Raw genomic sequence first — 25,473 nt, forward strand, 5'->3', positions numbered from 1 at the left:
TAATGGGCAGCCCCAGTCCTCTCAAGCACATATACTTGCACCCCAATTACAGGACACAATCTGACAGCGACTTACGTCATCCAAACATGTTTGGAGGCCCGGACTGAGGCCCCCCTCACAGTCAAAGTGTCTCTATTTGCTGAGCGGTTGGTGGTGGATGTTTATGGTGGAATTCATCTGGTGATAGGGAACCTGCGTGATGTTTATATTTTCCTTCCTAATTGGCCCCTTGGGTTCACACTGTGTCACCAGACATTTTCACAATCTCTCAGGGACCCCCATGGTGCATTCCCAAGATTTGACTGCTTGATGGCCAGCCGGTATCCCTGTCACATCCAAACACCCCTACTTTATTTCCACTTACACTGACTCCACACTTGCTCCAGCCACAAGGCCCAGACTTAGTCTAGAGACATAGGTTAATCCAGTTCAGTCTTCATTCTCTCAAAATGATCAATTAAATACAATATACTTAAATGAAAAGTGTTGCTTTTAGCAGATCTGGATTCCACTGCAGTGTACCTTTCATTTACTATTCCAAGAGCATTTTAAATAATAATTATTTCCATCCGTGTAAATTACACATTCGCTTTCGTACATACAAAGACATTACTGTCATTTTCCCAATCAAAGGTGAGATGTGATAGAAAAGTATGGTTTTGGGGAGGATAACATGATAGCACTGACTGACTAAGCAAACTACATGATAGTGGGGGGTTTTCTGTAAACCCTGCCTGCAGAAAAAAAAACCTGAAAGTATTGTTTAGCTATAGTCACAATGATTGACATGCGTGTATTGTGGGTGTGTATCTGTCCATGTAAATCCTTCCCACTGTGTGGTCTACTGGTCATGTGATAGCCTCTGCTGTGGATAGAGGACCAGTCCCTGAGCGTCAGTGAGACAGGAGAAGGCATTTGGGGGAATCCTCTCCATATCCAGCAGATTATTTTCCAAGTTGATCGAAGTCAAGGAGGAGCCAGAATTACGAGGGTGGCACACTCCCCACTGCCTCACCAGCCTGCAACCACAAGATATGCACACTTATATTTAGAAATACTACATTTACGGTCTCTATTTTCCTTTCTACAAGTGCTGATTTCCCAAATGCACAAAGAAGTGCAAGCTGTAAAAGTGCTTTGGCAACCAGTGTTGGATCATGCCGCTTGCTGGCGCAACAGTTGATATTGTTGCAAGGGATGGACAACGAGTTCTACCCAGCATGTCTTTTGGCGGTCTAACCGTTTATTGGCGTCCCCTCTCAATACACTAGGCAAGTACATAACGCCCTACTAATAAACATGGCCCGTAGATCTCATGACTTTGCAGTCAACACTGCACTTCCCTTGGTCCTCTGCAGTACATTTGTTAAGTCAAACGGATGAATAGCTGTCAATAGAATCGAAGGAGGGACATACATACATACATACATTAATAAATATAAACAGATATAGAGACAGACAGAGACTCCTTCAGTTAGATTATGAGGACTATTGTTAAAATGTTGACTGTAATTGAATGTGCCACGATATACTTCTTTGCAAAGCTACGTAGAGTAATTTCCAAAGGGAGCTGTACTAGCAGAGCTAATGGTATTAGGACAGGATTGGGAAACAAGCAAGGGAGAATTTAGCTTTTCCTTACATTTTGAAAATCACATTCATCTCTGAAAAATGAATGGAAAGTGTGATTATACCTGATCTGGTTGTTGTCCAGTCTCAACACCTGCAGGTTCTTAAACTGTCGAACGCAGCGAGGGACCTCACTCAGATGGTTGTTGTCCAATAAAAGCTCACCCAGCGAGCGGTACGTTCCAACAAATGAGACTCGTTCCATTCCCTCATTGCTCAATGCATTGTGGGATAGACGGAGGGACTGTAGGCTGGACCGCATGTGACGGAACGTGAAGGCGGCAATGTGACTGATGTTGTTGTGTTGGAGGCTCAGTTTATGGAGACGACGAGGCAGATTCATTGGGACAGAGGTGAATGTGTTGTAGGACAGGTCCAAGGCCTCCAAGGACCTGAGAAGACAGAATCATGACTCTCAGTGACATATCGACAAGACCTCCAAATAAAATTTCATTGTACATTGATTTTGGACAGCAATGACCCATCCACCACTTTGGTACAGACTGAGGTCTCTCAACAACTCTAAGATTACATTGATGACATTCATAGTCCCCATGGATACATCATACTATTTTGGCAATGCCAAGACTTTTTACTTTCCCACCAACGGCAAATCAAAGTTTGCACTTATCCTGTGAAATACCTCAACATTTTCAGGATGGAACGGCACAAAATGTGATTAATTCATTGTTTCCAGATGATGTATCCTGAAACTTTGGTGATCCCCCAGCTTTTTCTCGAGCGCCACCACAAGGTTGACATTTGTGCTTTTGTGTGAGATGTGTGCCATGAAGTTTGGTCCACACATTGTGCCCCTCAATGACTTTGATGATCATTTCACTTTTTATCTTGTGTCATCATCAGGTCTAATACTTCAGTTTATGACAAAATACCGACAAAACTGATGACATTTCAACTAGCCTCAGCTGTGTAAAACATGGCAACATGCTAAACACAAAGGTGTTTAGAGTAAGGTAAAAAAAAAAAAAATACGCTAAAGTAAGCTGGTGATCATGGCTTGTTGGCATGTTTTATAGAGCTCTAGATTAGATCAAATAATCAAATTCCAAGGCATTTAACGGCAGACTTCATGTTTTATAGTTTCTGGTCTCCTGCATAGTGCTGTTGGGGAGGCAGGAGTGTAGAGTGGGAGCCAACGCTGCAGGGGAATCATGGGAGCAGCTGGGGGGGGAGAAATAATGGGACCCAAGGGGGTGCAATGTAAGAGTGTGTGGCAGTCTGAGGGCGGATTTGTGGCTGTGGGGTATGAAAATGTTTAGTTTGCGGGAAAGAGAATGGACGGCCATAGAGGGAGGGCCACGTTTCAGGGCTCTGAGGTGAACATGCCTCACAGGAGTTCAGTGTTTTTGTTTTAAGATCCAACACAGCTGTTGTGAGTTTCCAGCAAAGCTCACCGCAGGAGAGGAACCTCATTTCCTGTCTATTCATTTCCATCCATAGACCACACTAAACAGCCAATGGGCACAGAAGACCCTAAGGTGGGCAGCCAATGACCACACGGTGAAGTACAATTGGGACCAATGAGGAGAAAGAGAGTGAAGGGTTATGGATGTAGAAGACGTTTGGACTGGCATCTGTCTGACTGAGATTGGGTGCTTCAGCATTTCTGCTCCTCGTAAAGGTGACTTACAGTAAGACCTCTGCATTAACTCGCTTCCCTTGAACTTTACCACTCCCGGGTTATATTAATCACTGGTGTTTTTGTGGGGTTTCTATTTCTGTGAGATAGATGGTGTGTGTGTCAATAAGAAGGGTCAACTTCTGAACATTTATCAGTATCATAGTAAAGTGCATGGTTAGCATGAGGCCTTCCTGGCTCAGTTTGGTCAAAATCTGAGGTAGGTTGCATGCATCTCTGTTTAACAGTGGTGTAATAAAACATCATATTAATATAACAATAAATGTTTTTCTGAAAATAAAGTGAAGTCAAGGGAGGAAGCACAATGACAGATTTAACTCAAAACACACGAGCCAGGCAGGCTTTTTGTTTTACCGATAAGTATTTTGGCTATTGGTTATAGATTTATGGGAAAATTAGTTTTCTGCTTGAAATTAAAACCCTGAAATATATAATTGTATCAGCATCTCAGTTCCAGTTCAGACCAGTTGTGTGCTGATTTGTATTCTAAATCTTTGCCTATAAGCTCAGCAGCAGTCCACCGCTGCTTAGAGCTCCACATGGTATTAATGAGCAGAGGGACACGCAGTCCTCTCTTCTCAGATTCCTCCACTCTCGACGCTCCCACCAACTGACGCAGACACACACACACACACACACACACACACACACACACACACACACACACGTTCACAGACATAGAGATGTGCCAAAACATGTATAAACAAACACAAACATATGAATTTGAAAATAGACCATGTACATACAGAGTATTCAATCAAATAAGGACTCCGTTTCCCAAAATTAATTAGTTACTAAAACATTTAAAGAGACAGACAACAATTACACAAAACAAAGTGTGTGTGCATCTTTGTGTGCAAAGCGTGGCCAGGAGTAATCAAGCTGATGTTCTGCTCATCGATGGGTGCTGGGTTCTAATGGGAACCAGCATACAGAGGTGTGTGTCTGTAGATACAGAAGCTCAAGTATGTTTCATACATACACACAATGCCATCTGTGCTGAGCCCACCGTGCCAGCATTACAGACTAAATGAAAAATGCACTTATATCAAACTCACAAGTTTTCACTTAACAGCAGTGTGATGCTTTGTCATAGGAGGTGTTTCTTTGTGTGGTGGTATGTGCATGTGTGCTGCTTGCTTTCACATTTATTTAAGTTTATTGCAATACCAATTTGTGGTGGTCGGAAGATTAAAGTGTTTTCGTTTTCAAGTCCTCAGGCTCATAGCATAAAACGACACACACATCTTTGGTGTGATTATCACTGAACCTGTGCCGACATGCAGTCGGTCTGAGCCCGCAGCGATGATGCATTTACGCAGATGTCCTCTCCAACGACAGCCTCTCTGTCAAAGTGACACAACAACAAAAACTAATGGACAAAAATTCCACCAGCCAAAGCTGGAACCTTTTCAACCAAAAATAAGATCAAATAACATATAAATTCTGTTCCGTGTCGCTTATTAATTAACAATGCCAATGTAGTTTCACAAGGTAATTTCTAAGCTGATGACATATTTACAAGTCTGTTATGTTACGATGTGGAACACATGCAGTATTACGTACTTTAAGCAGAAAGTCCACATTACGGTAATTTTCCAAATAAAAATATGTGACATCATGAATTCCAAAATGCATTTGAAAACTCATGAAATCTATATTTTTGGAAGATTATGCAGCTTTAATCAGTGGAAGTAATGTAAACATGCTCTGATTCTGTCAGTGGGTTTTGTGGAGTAGGAGTCAAGTCTGTTAGCTCGCAGCAGTGATTGCTGGAAAGTTTTGATCGACTGGAGGAAGAGCGGATACCGAGGCATTTGAGACCGTTATTTAAACTGACAGGTTCATAAAGAGCCGGAAGAAGATGCCAAATAGGCGTGTGTGTGTGTGTGTGCGTATGTGTGTGCGTGTGTGTGTGTGTGTGTGTGTGTGTGTGTGTTTTACACATGCATCTGTGTGTCTAAGCATGAAAGATGCTGATTGGGCCCCTGAGGAGAGGCCTTTTCAAGTATTGTCAGCAAAATGTACTTAAAGTATCAACAGTTTAAGTACTCAAAATGCAAAAAATGTCAAAAGTGATGTAATATTTTTGGATTATCTAATCATTCACTTAGTACAAATAAAAGATATAGTAACTTCAGCTGAAGTGGAGTAAAAAGAACAATACTTTTATGAATACAAAAGTATAAAGTACCATAATGGTAACACTGAAGTTAAGTACAAAAACTGGACTGAAATGCTTTACTGAAGAACAATTGATTACGCCACTTGTAAACATGTGTGTATGTTTACAGGGTGGTAACGCATTGGCAGTGAATGTAAACACACCCAGAAAAATACAAACTAAAGACAGATCTGGGATAAGTTTAAAGAATACAAAGAAATGGGATCTGGGACCCAGTCAATTTGAGACATGTCCCAGGTACAAACTGCCCTCCCCAGCTCCCTATAACCTTCACTGGTACCTCTAATCGCCGAAGCCCAGCAGGAGGCAGCAATAACACTGACTCCATGACATGGAACACTAACCAGAACCAGCACACTGCCGTTTATTTTATCATTAAGCAATTTACTTCTCACCCTGCGTCATTCCCTCTCTGTATATTTCTCCACACACCTCTGCAGAGCTACATGATGAATACATTTCTCCACAAGTACTTCAGTGTGGATTTAATTATTAAAGGTCTACATAATAAAATATAATGCAACCACAGGGAGGAGTCTTGTTTTATTGCTAATAGCCTCTGCCCTATAAGGTCTCAACTCCTGCTGCGGTAGCAGAGTTCAGGTCAAGTTGAATTTGTTTCCACTCTCTTGTCTAGGCCGTACTGAAGGAAACTTTTAAGATAGAGGACCAGCTAATAAGCCTGCAGTGCCAATGGGAAGACACTAATGAGGTCAAGTGTCAGGTGTCAAATAGATTCTAGTCAGAAGTCAAGCGAAGGCTCAGAGTGCTGCCTAGCTCCATTTTAACTTCACTCAAACTCCTTCTCTCTTCTGTCTCTCTTTGGGCAAGGTTTTGTGTTTTACAGGTTCCATTTTTGATAAAAAAAAAAAAAACATCTCATAATTTCTTCAGTCAAATTTCCCCTGAATCTATTTTCCCAATTTTAGATTTCTACGTACACTTTCACATAATCATCCATATGGGGCAACCCAAAGTTTGTACTTTCCTGCCTTTCTTCAGGACTTTTTTCCCTCAGTTTTCCCTGAAGCTCCCACTGTGGTTCACAAGGATCCCACGGAGCAAAGAAAACACCCACTGGAATTCACTATATTTAAACAACAGGCGCGCGCACACGCACAACACCATAGACACACATTCAGACATACGTACACAAACAGACACATACAGGCACGCAGTTGCCCTCAAGCTCTCCCTCACATGCCTGCTCATCTACACAAGGTCAACTGTCACAACTTCTGTGATATGTGTGGTGGGTGTGCGTGTGCGTGTGTGTGTGTGTGTGTGTGTGTGTGTGTGTGTGTGTGTGTGTGTGTGTGTGTGTGTGTGTGCGAGAGAGAGAGAGAGAGAGAAAGGGAGAGAAAGAGAGAGAAAGAAAGAAAGAAAGAAAGAAAAAAGAAAAAAGAAAGAAAGAAAGGATGAAAATCGGATCATTCACTACGTCAGCCAAAGACACTGAAAAAGTACAGATTTTTGAACACATTGTTAATCACAACCTACTGATTTTTCACACGTGTGAATCAACAATTATAACAAAGGTGTTCAGAATCTCAAACAATACCAGTCTACCCTCTTGTGGCTGATATAGGAACTGCAGATCATTATTCTTTTTTATCAATAGCTCTGGATGGATGAGTTAATTAATTAATGGATGGATGGATGAATTAATTAATAAATGGAAGGATGGATGAATGGAAAGATGGATGAATGGATGGATGGGTGGATGGATGGATGGATGGATGGATGGATGGACGTACTTGAGACGGGTCCAGGCGTGGGCAGCGATGCCTTGCTCATGCAGAAGGTTGTGACTCAGTTCCAGCACCTTTATATGGACATAGCCCCTCAGTGCCTCCTCTGTCACCTCCTCAATCAGATTTCCATTCATCTCCAGCTCCTACGCAAAAAGAAAGTAAGAAAGACAGGGATGTCCTATTTGGAACATACATAATAGTCTTCATTTCAGTGTCTGCCTCTCTGATCGACCCCGAGTGCTATTCTAAAGCCCAGCTGCCTCCTTTAGCTGAACCTAATATGTTAAGGAGAAGGATTTTCCCTACAGGATTCAGTGAAGTGATAACATGCAGTGCACCTGAAGAGAGGGAGGGAGGCCCGGAGGGAGGGAACGAAAGCGGTTGTTGTCCAACTTGAGCTCCAGTAGTCTCTCCAGCGGTCTGAAGGCTTGAGGTGACACATTGCCCTCATGGAGAGTGTTCTCCTCGAGCTCCAGATTCAACAGGTTCATCAGATCTAGAGGAGAATACTAAATTACATGATTTTCCAAACAAGGCGTTTCTCTTCCATGTAAACAGACACAACCTCCTACCTTTGAAGCAGTGAGGGCTGAGTGCGCTGAGCTTGTTGTTGTTCATCTTGAGCTCCTCCAGAGATGGCGGCAGTGCCGGGATGCTGGTCAACTGGTTGCCGTCTAAATTCAGCTTCTTCAGAAAGGTCAAGTTCTGCATGACACGCAACAAAAAGAGGGGTGAATAAGGCTAGAGAGATAAAAAAAGTCAAAATGATACTTCCTAATCTATAATTTTCCATCCCAACTGGCCAGGAAGGTCACAATCACAGAGTTCACAGAAATACACCAAATATATGCATCTCTTCCATGTCATCTACCATGTTGTATTTTTAGCAAAGCCACGCTGTGTGGCTCTTCCGTTAGAGCCATTGTGGTTGATCTGTGTCAACTAAACGTAGTGGGCTGAAATTTTCGCAGGATTCGTCAAGCCAGTTCACCAGTCCTCTGTCATTACTGGGATGTGAGCAGAAAAAGAGAAAAAAACTTGCTCCAAAAATAATTTGCTCTTATTTTCCACATCATTGGCTGCAGCTGTTTTCCAACAGGACTTCCCAGCCAATACAGGGAGAGTATGTTGGTGGTGGTGCGTAATGATTGGTCAGAGTGTGGTGGACTGCCTCGATGTGGTCGGAATCTGAGTTTGGCCTGTGGTCATTTAGAGGTTAGACCGGAGGTTATTCTTAGAAAGGATTAGTTAATGCAATTTTCAGCGCTCTTTTATTACTGTAATGATACAGGATACAGACTTCTTTTTATTTTAATTAGATGCAAAGTGTGTTATAAAACTCATTCACATTTAGCAGGCTGCATATTCTCCAAAAGAGGGAGCTTTTTTTGGCTCAGTATCACACCAAATCTACACATGCTCACCTACGCCACCCATAGCAAAGGAAAATAATAGTAACAGTTTAAACCTGCAGGTAAAGACATGTCAGTGTTGCCTGTTTTTTTGCTTTATATTCATTTGCTTTGTTGAGGATTGATATTGCATAATACAAATTTTATCCTGGCATAACATCAAGCTTTTTCAGGCACTTGACTATCAATCAGGCAAGATTGCTTGCCTGATTTTATAAACACATATTATTTATTAACAGTTTAAAGTTTCCTCTGGGCTCTGCCTCTTCTCTTTTGGACAAATATATTTATAACATTTTTTGTAAAACGGCAGTTGTAACACTCTCTTGCCCGTAGGTAAGACCAACTGGACCTGTACTTCAGGTCTGGAACCACAGAAGCTCTGCAATTAGATTTCATTGGATGGCTCTGGCTTTGGGTGCATCACATCAACGTGTGCCCGTTTGCATTTGTATCATAAATGCACTCTGTAACATGGACCTTCAGTTTAACCCTAACATTGTAGTGGGATGCCCATTCAAGCACAATTAAAAATGCAGAATACAACTCTATGGGTGTGATGTACAATTGCAGATTGGCTTTTAGACTGGACTGTTTCGAGTGACAGTGAAGAAGAAGAAAGGTGTGACTAACCGACAGGGGGTTCTGGCTGAACGACTCATCATCCAGTTGGTTTTTGCTCAGGTCCAGTGTGTCCAGGTTCGGCACACCAGAGAAAACGTGTGGACTGATACTTCTGATGTTGTTCTCTTTGAAGATAAATCACAGGAATATGGTTTTGTATGGTATATATATATATATATACATGTACACATACATGGAGAATAAGTAATATGGCTTGTACAGGCATTTCACATAAGGGGCCATAGAGGAAATCACTTGACTCAGAAGTCATGTGATGTTGAACTTTTGTTTTGATGTAAACAATATAATCAGTCAATGAACTTTGCTATTTCAGTTTTCAGTTTAACTGTTCACCATCCTAACCTACTGCTCTTGTCAAATAAGATGTATAGTGGTAAGACATTAAAGTGGTTATAATTGTTAAAATAAGTTGGAATTAGAGCTACTGGCAAACTAAATAAGCGGATTTAAAATAAACCAGTTCATATGTTATCAATATCACAGCTGTATCAGTTTTTATAGAGTCCACTATATGCTGTACCATCCCACCAACACAGCTCATTTTGTGTGATGCATCTACCACCACAATAACACACACACACACACACACACACACACACACACACACACACACACACACACACACACACACACACACACACACACACACACACACACACACACACACACACACACACACACACACACACACACACACACACACACACACACACACACACACACACACCTGCCATGTCCAGATTTGTGGCCAGCAGGTTGTTGATGATTGGCAGGAGAGTCATGCCGACGCCCCTGCAGCTGATTTCTCTGTCAGCAGTCTGACACTTGCTGAGAGGAGACTCTGTAAAGCTGGAGTGCGTTTCTGTTTGATTGCTGGGAGCCTCAGTTGCCTCTTCTTCTTCCTCCTCCTCCTCTTCTTCTTCTTCCTCTTCTTCCTCCTCTTCTTCCTCCTCTTCCTGACACAACAAATTAAAGAATGAATTACATGACAAAAAGTTGCTTCATGGATGATTCAATTACCTGAAGTAAAACAACACAAATCAAACCTCTTCCTCTTCCTCATCATCATCATCATTGTCGTCGTCATCGTCATCATCGTCCTCATCATCATCATCATCATCATTATCATCATCTTCTTCTTCTTCTTCTTCTTCTTCTTCTTCTTCTTCTTCTCCCTCCTCCTCTTGTGCTTTCCCTTGATCCATCAGTCGTTGTTTATCAGCATGAAGCTCCTTAAGTGCAGCAATAAGAGCGCTGGTTTCCTCCTCTCCTTTTCCACGCTTTCTCCAACCCGCCAGGGGTTTCCCAATACCTACCTGCAATAAGCAAGAAGTCACTGACATGTTTCAATAAAGGAATAAATCAACGTATGTTTTGTTTTTAATGGTAGAAAAATGCCATACTATTCTATAGGCAGTGGCCTCCACAGTAGCTGCGTGTTTCCTTTTCCCCCAAGCGCCTCTTCTTCTTCTACCAGCCTCGACTCCTTGATGCTCCCTCTCCTCCTCTGTCTCCATTTGGAGATGTTCATCCTCAGTCACTTCTTCACCAGTCATAAAGCCAAGCAGAAAAAGACAATTAAAGAAATAAAGAAATAAAAACTGAGCCGTGTATGTTTAGTTATGTAAAGGTATTTCAGTTATTAAAGCATCTATTAGCTAAGATCATGCAGACAGAAACAGACAGCATTTAAAAGATTAAAAGATAAAATCTTACCAGAAGGGAGGCTTACACTTAAAGCATATGTCCCCAACAAGGTCACTCCTGTATCCAATTTGGGTGTCTCAGAAGAGGTTTCCATGTATGAATCTATGTCATGCGAAGAGTCAAGGCCTTGCCCTAATAAAACTTTGCCACAGAGACAAATGAACGTGATCCATGTCTTTGGCATTTTCATTGTTCAATTTTTATCAGTTAAAGCTGTTTCCGTTGGAGAGAGAAGTCCAAAACAATTAGGTCTTCAGAGCTGAGGCGAAGATGATGCCAATCCACAGAGAGTTCAGATGGTAATGCCAAAGGGAAGAAACTCAGTGAGTAGAAGTTGACGCGAGAGTTGACGCGAGAGGATACATCACTATAAAGACTTGTAGCAAAAGCTGGGGAGCAGCTTCTTGGTTGTAAGACAGCCAAAATGGCAACACTAAACCATATTGCACATGCCCCCAACTCAGAGTGAATGCTGAGAGGAAGAAGGGAAGGAATATCTAGGAGGCGGAGAGGTCAAAAAATAAACTCTCACATTGTTAATAAAGGCTTGCTCCTCACACCATAAAATACACAGACCCGCCCTGCTCCTCCTTGTCTCCTCACCCTCTCATAACTGTCTGCTAACATTTGGTGGAGAAGATGAAAGACAGAAAAGATAGAAACTTGAACACAAAAAGTTTCATACAACTGTGATAGTTTCGAGTCAGACATTATGACACATGAATTTGTGATCCTCTGTCACGTCTGTGTGTTTCTCCTGAAAGAATCAGACTGACCTCGGCGGTTTTCCAAACAAGAAACAGGGTTGGTAGAAAGTTCAGGTTGGAGCTAAACGCTAGCATCTATGTATGAAAACAAACACGTTGTCTGGGAAGCAAACAACGGGCCCATCTTTACATTCTGTACACACACTACCGTCTGTACGCACATACACTGTGATGCTCACACATGTAGTCTGGAGTTTGTACATCCCCACAGTCACAGCTGAGCCAAGCAGGTGCCACTGGCTGACTGTTGAGCCAAACTGGGATTTTCACTGTGGGGTGAAACCTGCTGACAGACTCACTTTATTTGCTCAGTAACCACACATACATCTGTCAAAATGTGTGTGCATGTACTCATGTCCTAGACCAGCAGCTCACAAATGGTGGTACGTGAAGGCAATCCAGGGGTTTAGTCAGATTTGTATAAAATATATTTGAAATTAGCATACACTCAAAAAAACCTTTTTTATAAATATTCAATCAAATACAAGTGTATGTTCATGATCTTAATTTGATATATTCTATATTAACACTGATGGCACAATAGTGTGAATTAAAAAAAAAGTTCAACCAAAAATGCTTTGCGCTGGTTAGGGTGCACTTGGCTGGAAAATAAATTCAATCACTGAAAAAAGGTTGAGAAACAGCCTCTGTGATTAACAAGGCCTGAGATATGAACATTTCTGATATGGGTCAAGTTTATGGTATGTATTAATTATGGTCGGGTAGTTAGTCTGCACCTGAAGCTCAGCTGATGAGGCAGAGACGACACAAGAATCCAGACTTTTTCCAAATGGCACATTGGACAACTTAACAATAAACCGAGAATCACTCAGGTCCTGATGTGCTTTTCCAAGGTAAATAGTGAATCGTCATTTAAATCTTGACATGGACGTGCAGTAATCCACTGACCACACATTCAACCCCTTAACCTCAGTCTGACAACACCCTGGACTAACAATTTCCACTGCAGAGAATGGTGCAAAAGCCTATGATTCATCAAGCGCAAATACTTAAGCTTCTAGCTCAGGTCCAGGGATTTGTTGGAGACACAAAATACTTTTACCATCTTTGTTGTGACAGGTTGTCCATTCTCTGCCACCGTAGAACAACTTCACTACCTTGTTTTCTCACTTGGCATTAAGAGGTCTAGACAGTGTGAACACTGCCAGCTCTACAACATGTATGACAGATATCTGTCAAAGCCACATGCAGATATTCAACAGTAAAACGGGACGAGGAGACTGAAACCGCTAGCAGCTTTGTGAGATTGTACGGGTGCATCCAGATAAATACCTGTCCACATGCTGGTGTTTGGCAGGTATGTTTACTATGCTCACTTTAGTAAGTAAAAGATGAGGCTGATGGGAATGAGTTTATTTTGAAACTAAATTAGTATTTGATTGCATGATGGGAACATTTATCTTAAAACCACAAATACCAGCCTCATGGCACCAAAAATAAATAAAAAGTCTGCACCAGAATAGTTGAATCCTGGACCACATTTCATGGAAAGTCATATAAAACATATTTTACTGAAGATCAAAAATGTCAATCATACATTGTGTGGGAACCACAACTGGCTGTACAAAAGGTTATGGCAATTCATTGAGGTGATGTTGACAGATAGTTGATACCCCTGTTTTCACCCACGTCATTAAAGTCATATTCTTTGGGCATCATGAATATCTGTGTACATTTTTTTTTTTTTAAAGCATTGTTATCCATTCACTAGGTGAAGCCTTTTAGTCTTGACCAAAGTAGGACTGCCATTGCCACTCATGGAAACACTGCTAGCAAAGCGGATAATAGAAATAAAATCCCACACAAATCTATTTTGGTTATTCTTTTTAATTCAGCTCAACACAGGTACAACGGGATGACACCAGTGCCCCGGAACACCAGTAACTTTGTGTGATGCCCATGTGGCCAGAACACAAGATGAATGGTCAAACTGTTTATGACAAACTGGTTTAAGCAGCAAAAGGTGAGCCATTAGGATTTATGACAAACAGTAACAGTATTTCTTGAAAAACACAAAAAAGGCATGAACCTAAAGAATGTGAAAGAAAAGATTGGAATGCAAAACAGAAGTAGTGGCCTGACAGTTTACAATGGATCAGAACCAAGTCTGCTGCTGGTATGATTTTTAAGCTGTCAACATATCACATTTACTGTATTCAGTGATGGTTTTGAACACATAACTAAAGAATGTTGCAGAGGAACCCTTTGGGAGAAGGTACTAAACACTAGCCTCCCATCCCTTACAATATGTGGCAGCAACAACAATACAGGGCAAAAACACTGCACTCGAGTCAAAGAGACAAGACGGCGTAGAAGTTAACAGATCTTCACGAGAACAAGCCAGTTAGCGACAAGTTGGTTGTGCTGGAACAGAGCGGCAAGCGAGAAGTACGGTGCAGTCCTTAGTTTGCAAAGGTCTGACGCACAGCGTTGGCAATGTGCTTGGCGCTGATTCCAAAGATGTCGAGCATCTCTTGGGGCTTTCCGCTGTGGGGAACACCAGTCACTGCCAGCCGGGTCACAACAATGCCAGGCTCTTGGCCCACTGCTGACAGCACTGCTTCACCAAGACCACCTGGACAGAGAAGAGAGACCATTAGCTCAAACTACCCAGGGAAGACATGAGGCCCTCTTAGCAGACCCTGGTAGATTGAGAACACCCGACTAAGAAACTCTGCTAAAACAGACTTCTAGGGGCCAACCAGTAGCACTTAGGAGCCTTTGCAATTCTAGCCCCCACTGCACACCTTATTGGTACATGACTAGAGAAGCCTGCAATAGCACAAAAACAGAACACAACCTACCCTCCTTGTAGTGGTCCTCCACAGTGATGATCTGTCCCTTTGTGGCTCTGGCACTGGCCAGAATGGTAGAGGCATCCAAGGGCTTGATGGTGAATGGGTCAATTACACGGATGTTCTTTCCTGTAGGTATTCATTAGGAGATCGTTACTTTGGGAAATGTTTAATAAACCATACTGGCTAACCTAGAAACTGATGACTTCCATCCCCTGAATTACCAAACACGAGTTGTGGATGAATATTATGAATTGTCGGCTTCAATACCTACATCAAACCACTAGAGGGCAATGCATGTCTACCTTCTTTGGCCAGCATATCAGCAGCAGCAAGGGCCTCATGCAGAGTAATGCCAGCTCCAATCACGGTCACACAGTCACTGTCAGATTGGCGCACAACCTGGTAAAGTAGACATTTATTCATATACATTCATTTTCTGTTTATTCAAATATTTTTGTTGCTCCAGATACTTGGTGGACAAGTATTATAGAGTGTGTACAAATCATTGTATTGATCATTACCTTGGCAATGCCCACTTCAAACTTCTCATCTGGAGTGTAGAGGACTGCAGTGTCTGGTCTACTGGTACGGATGAAACAGATACCCTGAGAATATAGAGTGATGAGTTACTACATAACGTTATTCTCCCATCGTTGTGAAGACTGGATTACTGGACAAAAATCGACCACAAGGTGGCCTACCAACCTTGGTGTTGGCTGACAGCTCAATAGCCCTCTCTGCGGACACTGCATCACTGGGGTAAAACACAGTACATGTTGGAATGGCACGGAACATTGCCAAGTCCTCGAGGGCCATCTGGGAAGGACCATCCTCCCCTGAAAGCAGAATAAGATCAGTCAGGGGCTGAGAACAGTCACTCATCCCCATAAGAAAGCATGCAACACTTCAGCAGAAGGCTTACCGATGGAGACTCCGCAGTGGGACCCTACCAGGTTGACATTTGACTGGGAGATGGCTCCCATACGGATCTGGTCGTAGGCTCTGGAGAAAAATGCAGCAAACGTGCTGGCAAACGCAACCGTGCGGTCTCGGGTGGCACAGCCAATGGCCACTCCCACCTGCAGCGGTAAATAGAATTGGTATTAAGGGTTAGTCTTAAAGACAGCGTATGCGATCGGGCATGTTGCCCCAGGTAAACTAATCACAAATGGGTAGTAAGAGGCTGGGATTTTCATGTTGGAGAATAAATAGAAACAGATATACCAATTTAGAGCAGATTACAGTAGTGAAGACAAATGTAAGTCAAGTTTAAAAGAGTGAAATATAGTGTACCATGTTCTGTTCAGCAATGAAGCACTCAATGTAGCGCTCAGGGAAGGCCTTCTTGAAGGTCTCTGAGAAGGTGGAGTTTTTGGTGTCTCCATCAAGGGCCACCACTCTCTGGCTTGCTTGGCCCATCTTGGCCAGTGCAACACCATATGCACGCCTTGTTGACATCTGACAGGAAGGAATGGGTGAAGACGGATTGACAGGATAATTAACGCAACAAAACAATAATCTACATGTAGGTTAAAACCACCAAATCGGCATGAAAGTTTTATGGCAAAAAACAGTGGCAATCAATAAACTTTTGACTGTTAAAAGCGCTTTGCATTCATTACAACACATAAAAATGTAATCAATCACATTAGCCGGCATTCACGTAAAAAAAAAAAAAAAAAAAATTAAAAAAAGTACCTTGTCTCCCTTTTTGTATGCGGGGGGTGAGGGCAGGGAGATGGTGCTCAGGTCTGCGGGTGCAGTGTCCTCTTTGGGTAGCTCAGGGCACAGGGTCTTGTTGGGGACTTGGATCAGAGCCTGCAGGTCTTTCAGGATGTTATCCACCTTGTCCTTGGGAATGGGCTTTCCATGCCAGTTGTCAAGATCCTCAATATCTACAGCAAAGGGATAAACAAGTTTGAGTCAAATTCAGATCATTTAATAGCTCAGTAAATTGAATATCCATCACCTGAAAACGACTTACTTTTGAGTCCTTTGCCCTTGAATGTCTTGGCTACGATGCAAGTGGGTTTGCCCTTCACCTGCTGAGCCTGCCAGAAAGCTTTGCACAGCTCCTCCACATCGTGTCCATCCACAACATACGTGTTCCACCTACAAAAAGAAATATTGCTCAGTTTAACAGCCTGCAGACACAATACAGTAGAGGTAGGGGGGGGAAATTGATTCAGCATAGTATCGCAATATTTTGCGTGCTGATATTGTATCGATACACGGAAGCCAAGTATCGATCTTTCATTTAATCAATTATAAACTTCTGGTGCTCAAAATAAAATTAATTGCTTTTTCAGTCCACTAGATGGTGCTGTGTTGTTTTCTGGTGAGGTCAGCAGAGGTCCCAGATCAACGTGATGTTAGAAAGTTGGTAAAAACAAACATGGAGGCACCGGAGAAAGAAATTAGAAATGTGCCGTCCGTGTTTAAAGCAGACGTCTTGACTTCCTGTCACTCGTAGCGCCGCTGCTGAACATCTGTTGCTTGACACACGGGACAACATGTGCGACAGCGCTGGTCGCATAAATCAAACTGACTACGGGTCCTCTAGCAGCGCTGAAGCGGACGCCATTCAGACGCACTTCCTCGCGTGAAATCCACCGAGCTGTGTGTGGCTACGGATAATATTATAAAATCCCAGACACGAGGGCGTTTGTTGTTTCGCAATACTCAATAAAATCGTATCGTGGGACCTCTTGTGATTCCCACCCCTACAATACAACCCTGTGTTTTGGGTTCATAATGCTTGTAATAAATTCTGAGCTAACACGTTAAGCAACTGGAAAAGGGGGAGCGGAGAGAGAGAGAAAGGTCAAGAGGCTACATGAGGGTAGACATGGGAAAAACAGATGTGCGAGAGTTGACCAAGGGAAATTTCAACCCATGAAAGTAATTTAAACAACTTTGGAACGATAATAGTAAGGTCCTATATACAAATATAATACAAGTTATGTTTTATAATGTATTCAGACACATTCTTAAAACAGCCATTGGTCCAAATGTTTGTCAGAAATTAGATAAAAGTGGAGGAATATTTGGTACTGACCCAAAGGCTTCACAGCGCTTGCGGTAGGTCTCCATGTCGTGCTTCAAGGGTGCAGCTTCACTTTGACCGAGCCGATTGACATCCATGATAGCCACCAAGTTGTCCAGCTTGTAGTAGGAGGCAAAGGCCATGGCCTCCCACACAGAGCCCTCTGAACACTCCCCATCACCCATCATGCAGTATACACGGTATCTATATTCATGCAAATGCAGAAAGGAGAAACAGGAAATATTAATGTTAACCTCCACTACAATTGAGCACATAATAGTTACAAGATTAAAGTCTGTTGAATTCAGACTGGAAGTAGACTACCCAAGGGAAAGGTCAGACACAGGGCTGCAGAAGTTGTGCCCTTTGTCTCCAAAGAGTTCAGAATAAAGTCACTCTGTATTATTTTTGCTCCGTTGAACATTAATCTGTTGCAGCAGTGCAAATACATTTTTACCTCACTGAAGACACTTGTCAGGGAGTGATTTAACACAATTCCAGCTTTACTGCTACAGGTTTATCCAATAAACTGATTACAGCTTTTCAGGCATCACTTGAAAAGAAAGAAGTTACCCGACTGCCAGTCAAGGTATTGCACTATTAGGAAAGGCTTGTTGTAAAATAAAACTCTTGGTGACTAAACAAGAACTACACTCAACATTTGACATTTCAAGAATTACAGCGAGCCAATGTCCTTAAGAAATCCAATTCAAACGGAAAGTCCTATAAACAGAATTCAGACTAATGCTGAAGAGAAAAAAAGCAATGCAAAACATTGACAGTTTTGTATACATACTCACCCTGATTTGTCAAAATATTTTCCAGTGTATGCCATCCCACAGGAAGCCCCGAGGCCCTGTCCCAGAGAGCCTGTTGCCACATCAACAAAGGCCAGTTTCTGATGAATAGAAGAGGGGAAACCCAATGACATACAAGATATTGACAGTGTGACTTTAACATGATATTCTGTTTTCCAAGGAAACATGCACACAAGAAAGGAACTCAGGATTTTTAAACTTACTGGTGTGGGGTGCCCCTCCAGATCACAGTCAACCTTGCGCAGGTTGAGCAGCTCAGACTCCTTCACGAAACCCGCCTCTGCCCACGCAGCATACAGGATAGGTGCAGCATGACCCTAGAGACAGCGGGAGAAGTCTTTAAAGACAGTGGATCATGGCACATCACAGGTGCGCTGGCCCACTGAAGAATATTCTCTCTAAAAAATATGCAAGCCAACCTTTGAGAGCACAAAGCGGTCGTTAGACTGGTTGCGAGGGTCATCTGCTTTGTAGCGCATTGTGTTGAAAAAGAGCACAGACATGAGCTCCGCTGCACTGCAGCATGATGTGGGGTGGCTGGGGAGAGAAAAATAGAGACAAAAAATTGACAAGTCTGTTGAAAACATGTCACAAGAATGAAAGAAAAAGTCCATATTTAGACAACACAAAATCCCCACACCATGCATGTGTTGCTACATTCCGGAGTCTTCACACCGGTTTTAGTTTGACAATAAAAACGTATACCACAATTGGCCATCCCTAAAAAGCTTTTTTTTTTAAAGATACATTTACAACGCAAGCAATGATTATTTTAAAGAGGAGCATCCATCTCTTGGAATTAGGAAACTCAATCTTGTCAATAGATTGTTAGTCTGCAACATCAGTCATGTTTCCACACAATTAAACTTGTGAAACTTCTAGTTTCTGCATAGTGGTCAGAGTATTGCAATATTCATGTTTAGAAATCCCAGGTTACTAAACAGCAGCTCTGCTTCCCTATGCGGGTTAGTTTACAAATGGCATAATTTCAACCATGCTGGAACACAGTTATCTTAATCAAACATACATCACGGTCACTGTTAGATTTCATAACAAAAACCCAGTGCTCCGTTTACCCTTTGTCCTCTTGAGATATAACCTGTTGGGAAATAAACTGAAAGCAAGCAGATACTTGAGCGTCATGATCCATATCAAGCAAATAATGACAAACAATAGGCGTTGAGCTTTCGGTGTCAAAACTGAAAAGCGTCCTTTGTTAAACGGTATCAGTACATCAGATGCCACAGTCAAGACATCCAGGATATACTCCATCTATTTCCTTGTCAGCTGCCATAAGGAAGTAACAAACAGGTTTACCAACAAACGTTTCCTTTTCAAAAGTTAAAGTTGCGCAATTAAAAATCTCAATGCTGGACGTCTTGCAATGTGAATACAATAAAACCGTGGACCGGCAACAATGTGGACAAATTGGATTTTAATTTGAAATTCTCAATGCGATATATACCTGGCAAGGTGACTGGCACACGATGCATATAAGAGTTGTGGTCTTTTAATTTATGAATACAAATCTAGTTTTATCCCCCCCCTCCCCACACTGAGTCGTTGTTCAGTGCTACAAAATAAACACAAAATTAAGAAAACTACAAAAATGTGTACCATGAATACAGTTATTTCATTGACAATCTAAACTGCAGGGACAAATGTTTTAGTCCAAAACTGTCCCTCAGACACAAAGTCATCAGACAAGCGTGGTGGTACATAATAATTGGTTAACAGAGGCATCCAAAACGCGTTGTTTAAATTACAGGCATTTCTGATTAGCTAGAGTGTGGTTTGTCCCATTTTGGGTGTGTGCAAAGACACATCTGGTGAATACTAGGCCAACAAAAGGGCGACCAAAATAATCTCTAGCTAGATTACAGAAACTATAAAAACCACACCCATGTCAACAAGGAAACCATTTAAACTAGTCCCGCTTAGACCCTGGATCAGGGATGGGAAGAGATAGACGTCAGGTTGCCAAACGGCTTCTTATGCTGAAGCATTTTGGAAGGAGGAAAACTACAGGTGGCCCTTTGATAGCCACGCGACACCAATTTCCTGAAAACAATTGCAACTGGTGTGCACCTCTCTGGCATTTTAGCACGCAGCTGCAACTTTAAATTAGAGTTTCACACTGACCGCGAGAGTCGCTCTTTCGCATGTTCATGTGGTTCCTTGTTAGCATTTCGGTGCTAAAGAGTAAATGTAATCTAGCATGCGTGCTTTATGAGAGTGCATGATTTCTCAGATTGCACTGATTGTGACGTCGACACAAGACGCTGCTGCCGGTTTTTATTGACGACACAGAGTGTTACCGTGTGCTCATTTTAGCACAGACTATGCACGCAGACGAATATAACTCTCAAAGTAGCTTAAAACGTGTGTGCAGCAGTTCTCTTAATCACTCGCTAGCTGTGGCTGAGTTTCAACCGCGTGAAAGTAATCTGCAGCACGTGCCGCCGGGCCCCGCAGGTAAAACGCGCTTCACCGTCACGTTACTATTACAACACATTGCACATTTTTGGCGGTGTGCTTTGTATTAGCTCATTGCAGCATTACTTGTCATAGCTTACCCAGAGTTAGAGGCGCATGTCGCCTTGATGGAGTTGATCCGGAGCTTATTAGCGATGTCTTTCAGCCCCTGCAGAGTTTTTTCATCGGGTTTGTGGTAGCTAGTCATGGTTTCTAGATTATTCTTTTTAATTTTTTTGGGGGGAAAAAAACGCGTCCGCTTGAATAGTTTGGTTACTACAATTACTCAGCTGCTTCCCGGGGGTCGTAGGTTCAAAGCTGCGCAACGCCGCTGCTAGCTGTCCGATGAAAGAACAACCGAGGAGGAGGAAGCACAGAGAGGAGGGGGCACTTATGTCTCCTGCACAGCCACGCCCACCTGGTCCAATCATTGGAGGAACAGTCGACTGTGTGCTACTTTCACAGATCTTTTCGATACATTAAAGTTACAGCTCTGTGGTGATTTCGTTCTTATAATGTCCTTTCTAATAAACACATTGCCAGTGTATAGCCATTCAACACTAATCATTACAGCCAGACATAATGTGGAGAACTGTGAAGCAAGTTTTATGGCTTGGTTTTTTAATGAAACAAAAAAAAGGCAATCTTTTCAATGAGGTTGCTTCCTGGTTGTTTGCAAATTGCAACAGTAATATGGAAATATGAATGATGACTTAATAATACAACTATTAATCCAAAATATTTGTGTTATCAGATACAATATGCATACGCTGTGCTTGAAGACCAGTGTAGCTTAATATACATTTGTTTTTTTTCCACACATGCATGTCGCTGTCCCTTTAAAGCTGAAGCTGGATGGCTGCCAACACGGAAATGGTGGCGGATTTTGCCCTCTCATCCTTACTCAGGGAAACACAGGATAGCTTGTCCAGCAACACGAGGTTCAAATACTCCCTCGTATCTTATTCATTAGTTACTGACATGTTGCTTTGTAACTTGCTGATTATTTGCATTTGTACATATCAATGGATGAGAGAGAAAAAAACATTTTCCAAATGTTATTGTTCGAAAAATAGATGTGGACTGTACTAGTGTAAGAACATAACACAAGCAACTCCTATATATACATTTTACAGATACAAAGTGCATCAGTGACAGATACGCTATCAAGATGTAGCCTATAGTTTTCACACAACACAGTCACTCTACACAGAAAGTCTGTGTTTTCAAGAAAGTCAAACACTTCCTCATGTTGGCCATCGTTGCAAATCTTATGGCTCAAGTTCCTCTTCTTTAAGTACCTAAAAGGACACATATGCCATTAAAACAAAAGAGAAGTTGTATGTCTGAGCATGCCACAAAGAGAAATGAGATACGTCTTAGCTTTACCTTGATTTTCTCACTGGCCTCAGTCCTCTCCTCTGGGGAGACAGGATCTTTGTCAAGTTGTTTCAGCTGTGGCAGGAGAATAAGTACATTCAGCCGGTAGTCTGTCGTTTCCACCAGAGGATTGTCAGAAAGGACCAAAGCTTGCAGAGTTTTTGACACAAGTGCAAGGCTTTTCAGGGCGTTGTCATCTAAGATTGCATTGCCTCTAAGGAACAGAGACAGGAGCATGTGGGTCATATAATCTGGGATATATTATTTTATTTGGTGTTTTACTGAATTGATGAGAGGCTCTGATCTGCCCTGCTAGGATACAATTGTGTACCTGACATTGAGGTACTGGAGACACTTCATGTTGGCGCTGAGGCCATCCAGAGTATCTAGCTGGTTGCCTCGAAGGTGAAGGGTGGTGAGGCGCTCCAACTTCTCCAAACCCTCCAAACGCTTGATAACATTTTGGGCCTGAACAGAGCAAAAACACTTACTGGCAAACTGTTCTCTGCATCATTACATAGATATTAAGGCTGGTATTAAGTGATCAACCTCATCCAGTGTGGTCGTGCTATTCACCAAATAATAGTGCTTTAATTACCAAATATAATTGCCGCAGGTTGGGAAGGTTGATGCCATCTGTGGTATCCAATTGGTTTCCCCTCAGCTCCAGAGTTACCAGGTTTGCAAAACAGTCACTCTGAAGACCAGTCACTTTCTGAATACTGTTACCTGCCAGAGAGGTTGTGAAATGTCATGTCAAGGATTTCCAAAAATATATATTAGGCATAGCATATGTGATCAATGGCTGATAGATACGAATGTGTGTCCGATATATATAGACTGAATGATAACACATGGTATAGTAAACCCCCTTCTGATCAAATAAATATCTCCTGTGACGTTATCATTTCTCTAATTTCAATTCATAGAGATAGTTAACGCTTCCTCATTTGACAGACCTCACTTTGGGAAACTCCGAATTAGTGTAATCCATTATCATTGATTCACATAGTGAACTCAAACACCACTTATCCTGACATAAAACCAAAAGATCAACTTGTAAGATTGAGGGTCTCCAAGGCGGGTCCGACCAGGCCGTGCAGGTCTGCTATCCGGTTCATTGCCAAACTCAGCCACTGCAAGTAGGTCAACTCAGCGAAAGGTTGCCTTTTGAAGCATTCCACAGCATTATTGTCAACCTACAGAGTGGGAGTTGCAATCAAGATTCACCATCAGTTAAAGTCAACATACTTTTCTTAATGAATAAAGAAGAGAGGTCCTTGCCTTCAGCCAGAGCAGCTGGGTGAGAGATGCCAGAGGAGAAAGATCAATAAGGTGGTTGTTGGATACATCCAGAAACCGTAGGTGAGTATAACTGCAGATTGCAGCAATGTCATTCAGTCCACTAAGCGGGGCAATGATGTCGAAAAGAAAGTTAGTATAAAATCAAAGAGATTGTTGTTTAGCTTTGAATGTATTTTTGCCATCTTACTTGTTTTTTAGGTCCATTTTGACAAATGCATGTCCAAGTCCATTTCCTGTTCTGCAGAGCAACGAGAGCCCCCGCCCTATGGTTTCTTGGGTCAAATGGCAAACCTGTACCTTTTGACGGGAATACATCACAGGAGTATACCATCAAAATCTTTTGTTTTCAAAGGAGTAGATGTACAACAGGACCCCATCAATGTTTAAGTGTAAGCATATATAACTAAGATAAGACACAAGCCCCTCTACACGCTGGAGCTTCAAACCCACCTAACATTTTAGCCATGAATTGAGTCGCCCATGTAGACGTTTATGTGAAGTACTTAGAAATACTGCAGTAACACTTTTGCATAAAAGGTACAAATAACACACTTAAGTAATGTTTAACTAATGCATGATGATTTAACGCACAAATTAAAGCAGGCTATATCATAAATTCCTGTTGCTCTCCGTCAACATATGATCAAGTCAATCAAGAGATGTTAATTCAGTTACTTCATGTTTAATTGAAATGCTTCAAAATTAGCTGGATTCCAGTTGCATATAAGTTCAGACTCGAACATTTGTTCAACCTTTTCTGAAGCAGAATAGTAGCTATTGTCATAGAAATGTGAAGCATCAGACTGGTTGTCAATTTCCACATTGACAGGAGGGTGGAGCACGAGTTGTTTCAATAAATGTCTTTATGTAAATACATTTGCAACTTTGAAATAATATTTCTTAATTGTGAATAATCACAGTCATCGTGACTTGATCCCTTTAATCGTGGTGTGTTAATGCAGAGTCAAGCATGAGCTAAGCCTCACTTTAGTAGATTATATGAGTTGTATCCTTATTATAAAGCATTACCGACCCAAGCACCCATACCCGGTAGTATTTTATTATTTGCACAGTTGACACGTGCTGGGGCCTTAGAAGAAAGGTCAAGGCTGGATGCCCCCAACCTTTTTTGCCATCTGTTTGGAGTAGATTATGGGATGAGACCTGAGCCTTTTAGGATATTTAATTACTTCACTGACCTAAACCATCAACTATGGTAGTGACGTTACAGCTCTTGCGAACATGAGTTAGTGCTCTAACATAAATTGTACTAAATTGACTAAAATACAACTCCCAGGTAACAACAGTCCACAACTTGGGACACATCGTCAAAATGACGTGATTCGTGTCCTACGTTACGTTTCTTCAGACGGGATCTCTCAGGTGAAATACTTCTACCTTCTCATCCTCTTCGGCTCCTTGTTCATGTGCTTCTTCCTCGCCCTCGGCGTCCGAGAAGACTGCGTCCTCATCGGCCTCAGACATGCTGCTCTGTTTGCTCTATTCAGCCGCACTAATGTTACCGACTGGGTTCAGCTGAGCGAGTAAACTAGACAATGTATGCGAACTATAACAAAAAATGTTTGCTTAATTAAGGCGAACTTAAGCAGGAACTAGACGCTAGAATAAAGGTGTCAACTCTTTGCTTTCGGGCCTGAGCGGACAAACGAAGAGCCGCTGTGTTGCCGCTGCCATGGAAACAGAACAGCCGCAACACGCGCACAGGTGGAGTAAACTTATTGTATGGGAACACATTCAGGGAGCGACCAGCGTGCTATGCAACACCTGCACAACATGTAGGCAGTGCAAGATGTTGCACCTTATTCCTCTTTTTTTTCTTCTTTTTTTAAACCACCGATTTGCAAAAACAT

The 25,473-nt window shown here is 42.1% G+C and overlaps 3 protein-coding genes across 3 annotated transcripts; all 3 read right to left on the bottom strand.

Moving 5' to 3' along the window:
• Positions 1–841: 841 nt before the first annotated feature.
• Positions 842–10,802, bottom strand: LOC306743295 (extracellular matrix protein 2; the record flags this gene model as incomplete). The annotated part of the gene is made up of 9 exons (XM_079225799.1): positions 842–1,019; positions 1,695–2,021; positions 7,232–7,371; positions 7,567–7,724; positions 7,801–7,933; positions 9,274–9,389; positions 10,013–10,241; positions 10,332–10,601; positions 10,689–10,802. The coding sequence occupies 9 exons, from the start codon at positions 10,800–10,802 to the stop codon at positions 842–844; spliced, it is 1,665 nt and encodes a 554-aa protein (XP_079081925.1).
• Positions 10,803–13,598: 2,796 nt separating this feature from the next.
• tktb (transketolase b) lies at positions 13,599–21,252 on the bottom strand. The gene is made up of 14 exons (XM_079226289.1): positions 21,019–21,252; positions 18,862–18,979; positions 18,646–18,759; positions 18,425–18,522; positions 17,637–17,828; positions 16,563–16,690; positions 16,277–16,473; positions 15,872–16,036; positions 15,501–15,657; positions 15,284–15,414; positions 15,100–15,183; positions 14,881–14,977; positions 14,585–14,704; positions 13,599–14,355 (listed from the first exon to the last, which is right to left on the bottom strand). The coding sequence occupies exons 1-14, from the start codon at positions 21,123–21,125 to the stop codon at positions 14,183–14,185; spliced, it is 1,881 nt and encodes a 626-aa protein (XP_079082415.1). The 5' UTR covers positions 21,126–21,252; the 3' UTR covers positions 13,599–14,182.
• Positions 21,253–22,188: 936 nt separating this feature from the next.
• On the bottom strand, positions 22,189–25,087 carry lrrc23 (leucine rich repeat containing 23; the record flags this gene model as incomplete). Its single annotated transcript, XM_079225800.1, has 8 exons — positions 22,189–22,218; positions 22,307–22,511; positions 22,629–22,765; positions 22,896–23,026; positions 23,355–23,496; positions 23,582–23,702; positions 23,790–23,893; positions 24,995–25,087. The coding sequence occupies 8 exons, from the start codon at positions 25,085–25,087 to the stop codon at positions 22,189–22,191; spliced, it is 963 nt and encodes a 320-aa protein (XP_079081926.1).
• Positions 25,088–25,473: the final 386 nt, after the last annotated feature.

This window comes from Taurulus bubalis (assembly GCF_910589615.1).
Source record: "Taurulus bubalis genome assembly, chromosome: 11".
Lineage (NCBI taxonomy): Eukaryota > Metazoa > Chordata > Actinopteri > Perciformes > Cottidae > Taurulus > Taurulus bubalis.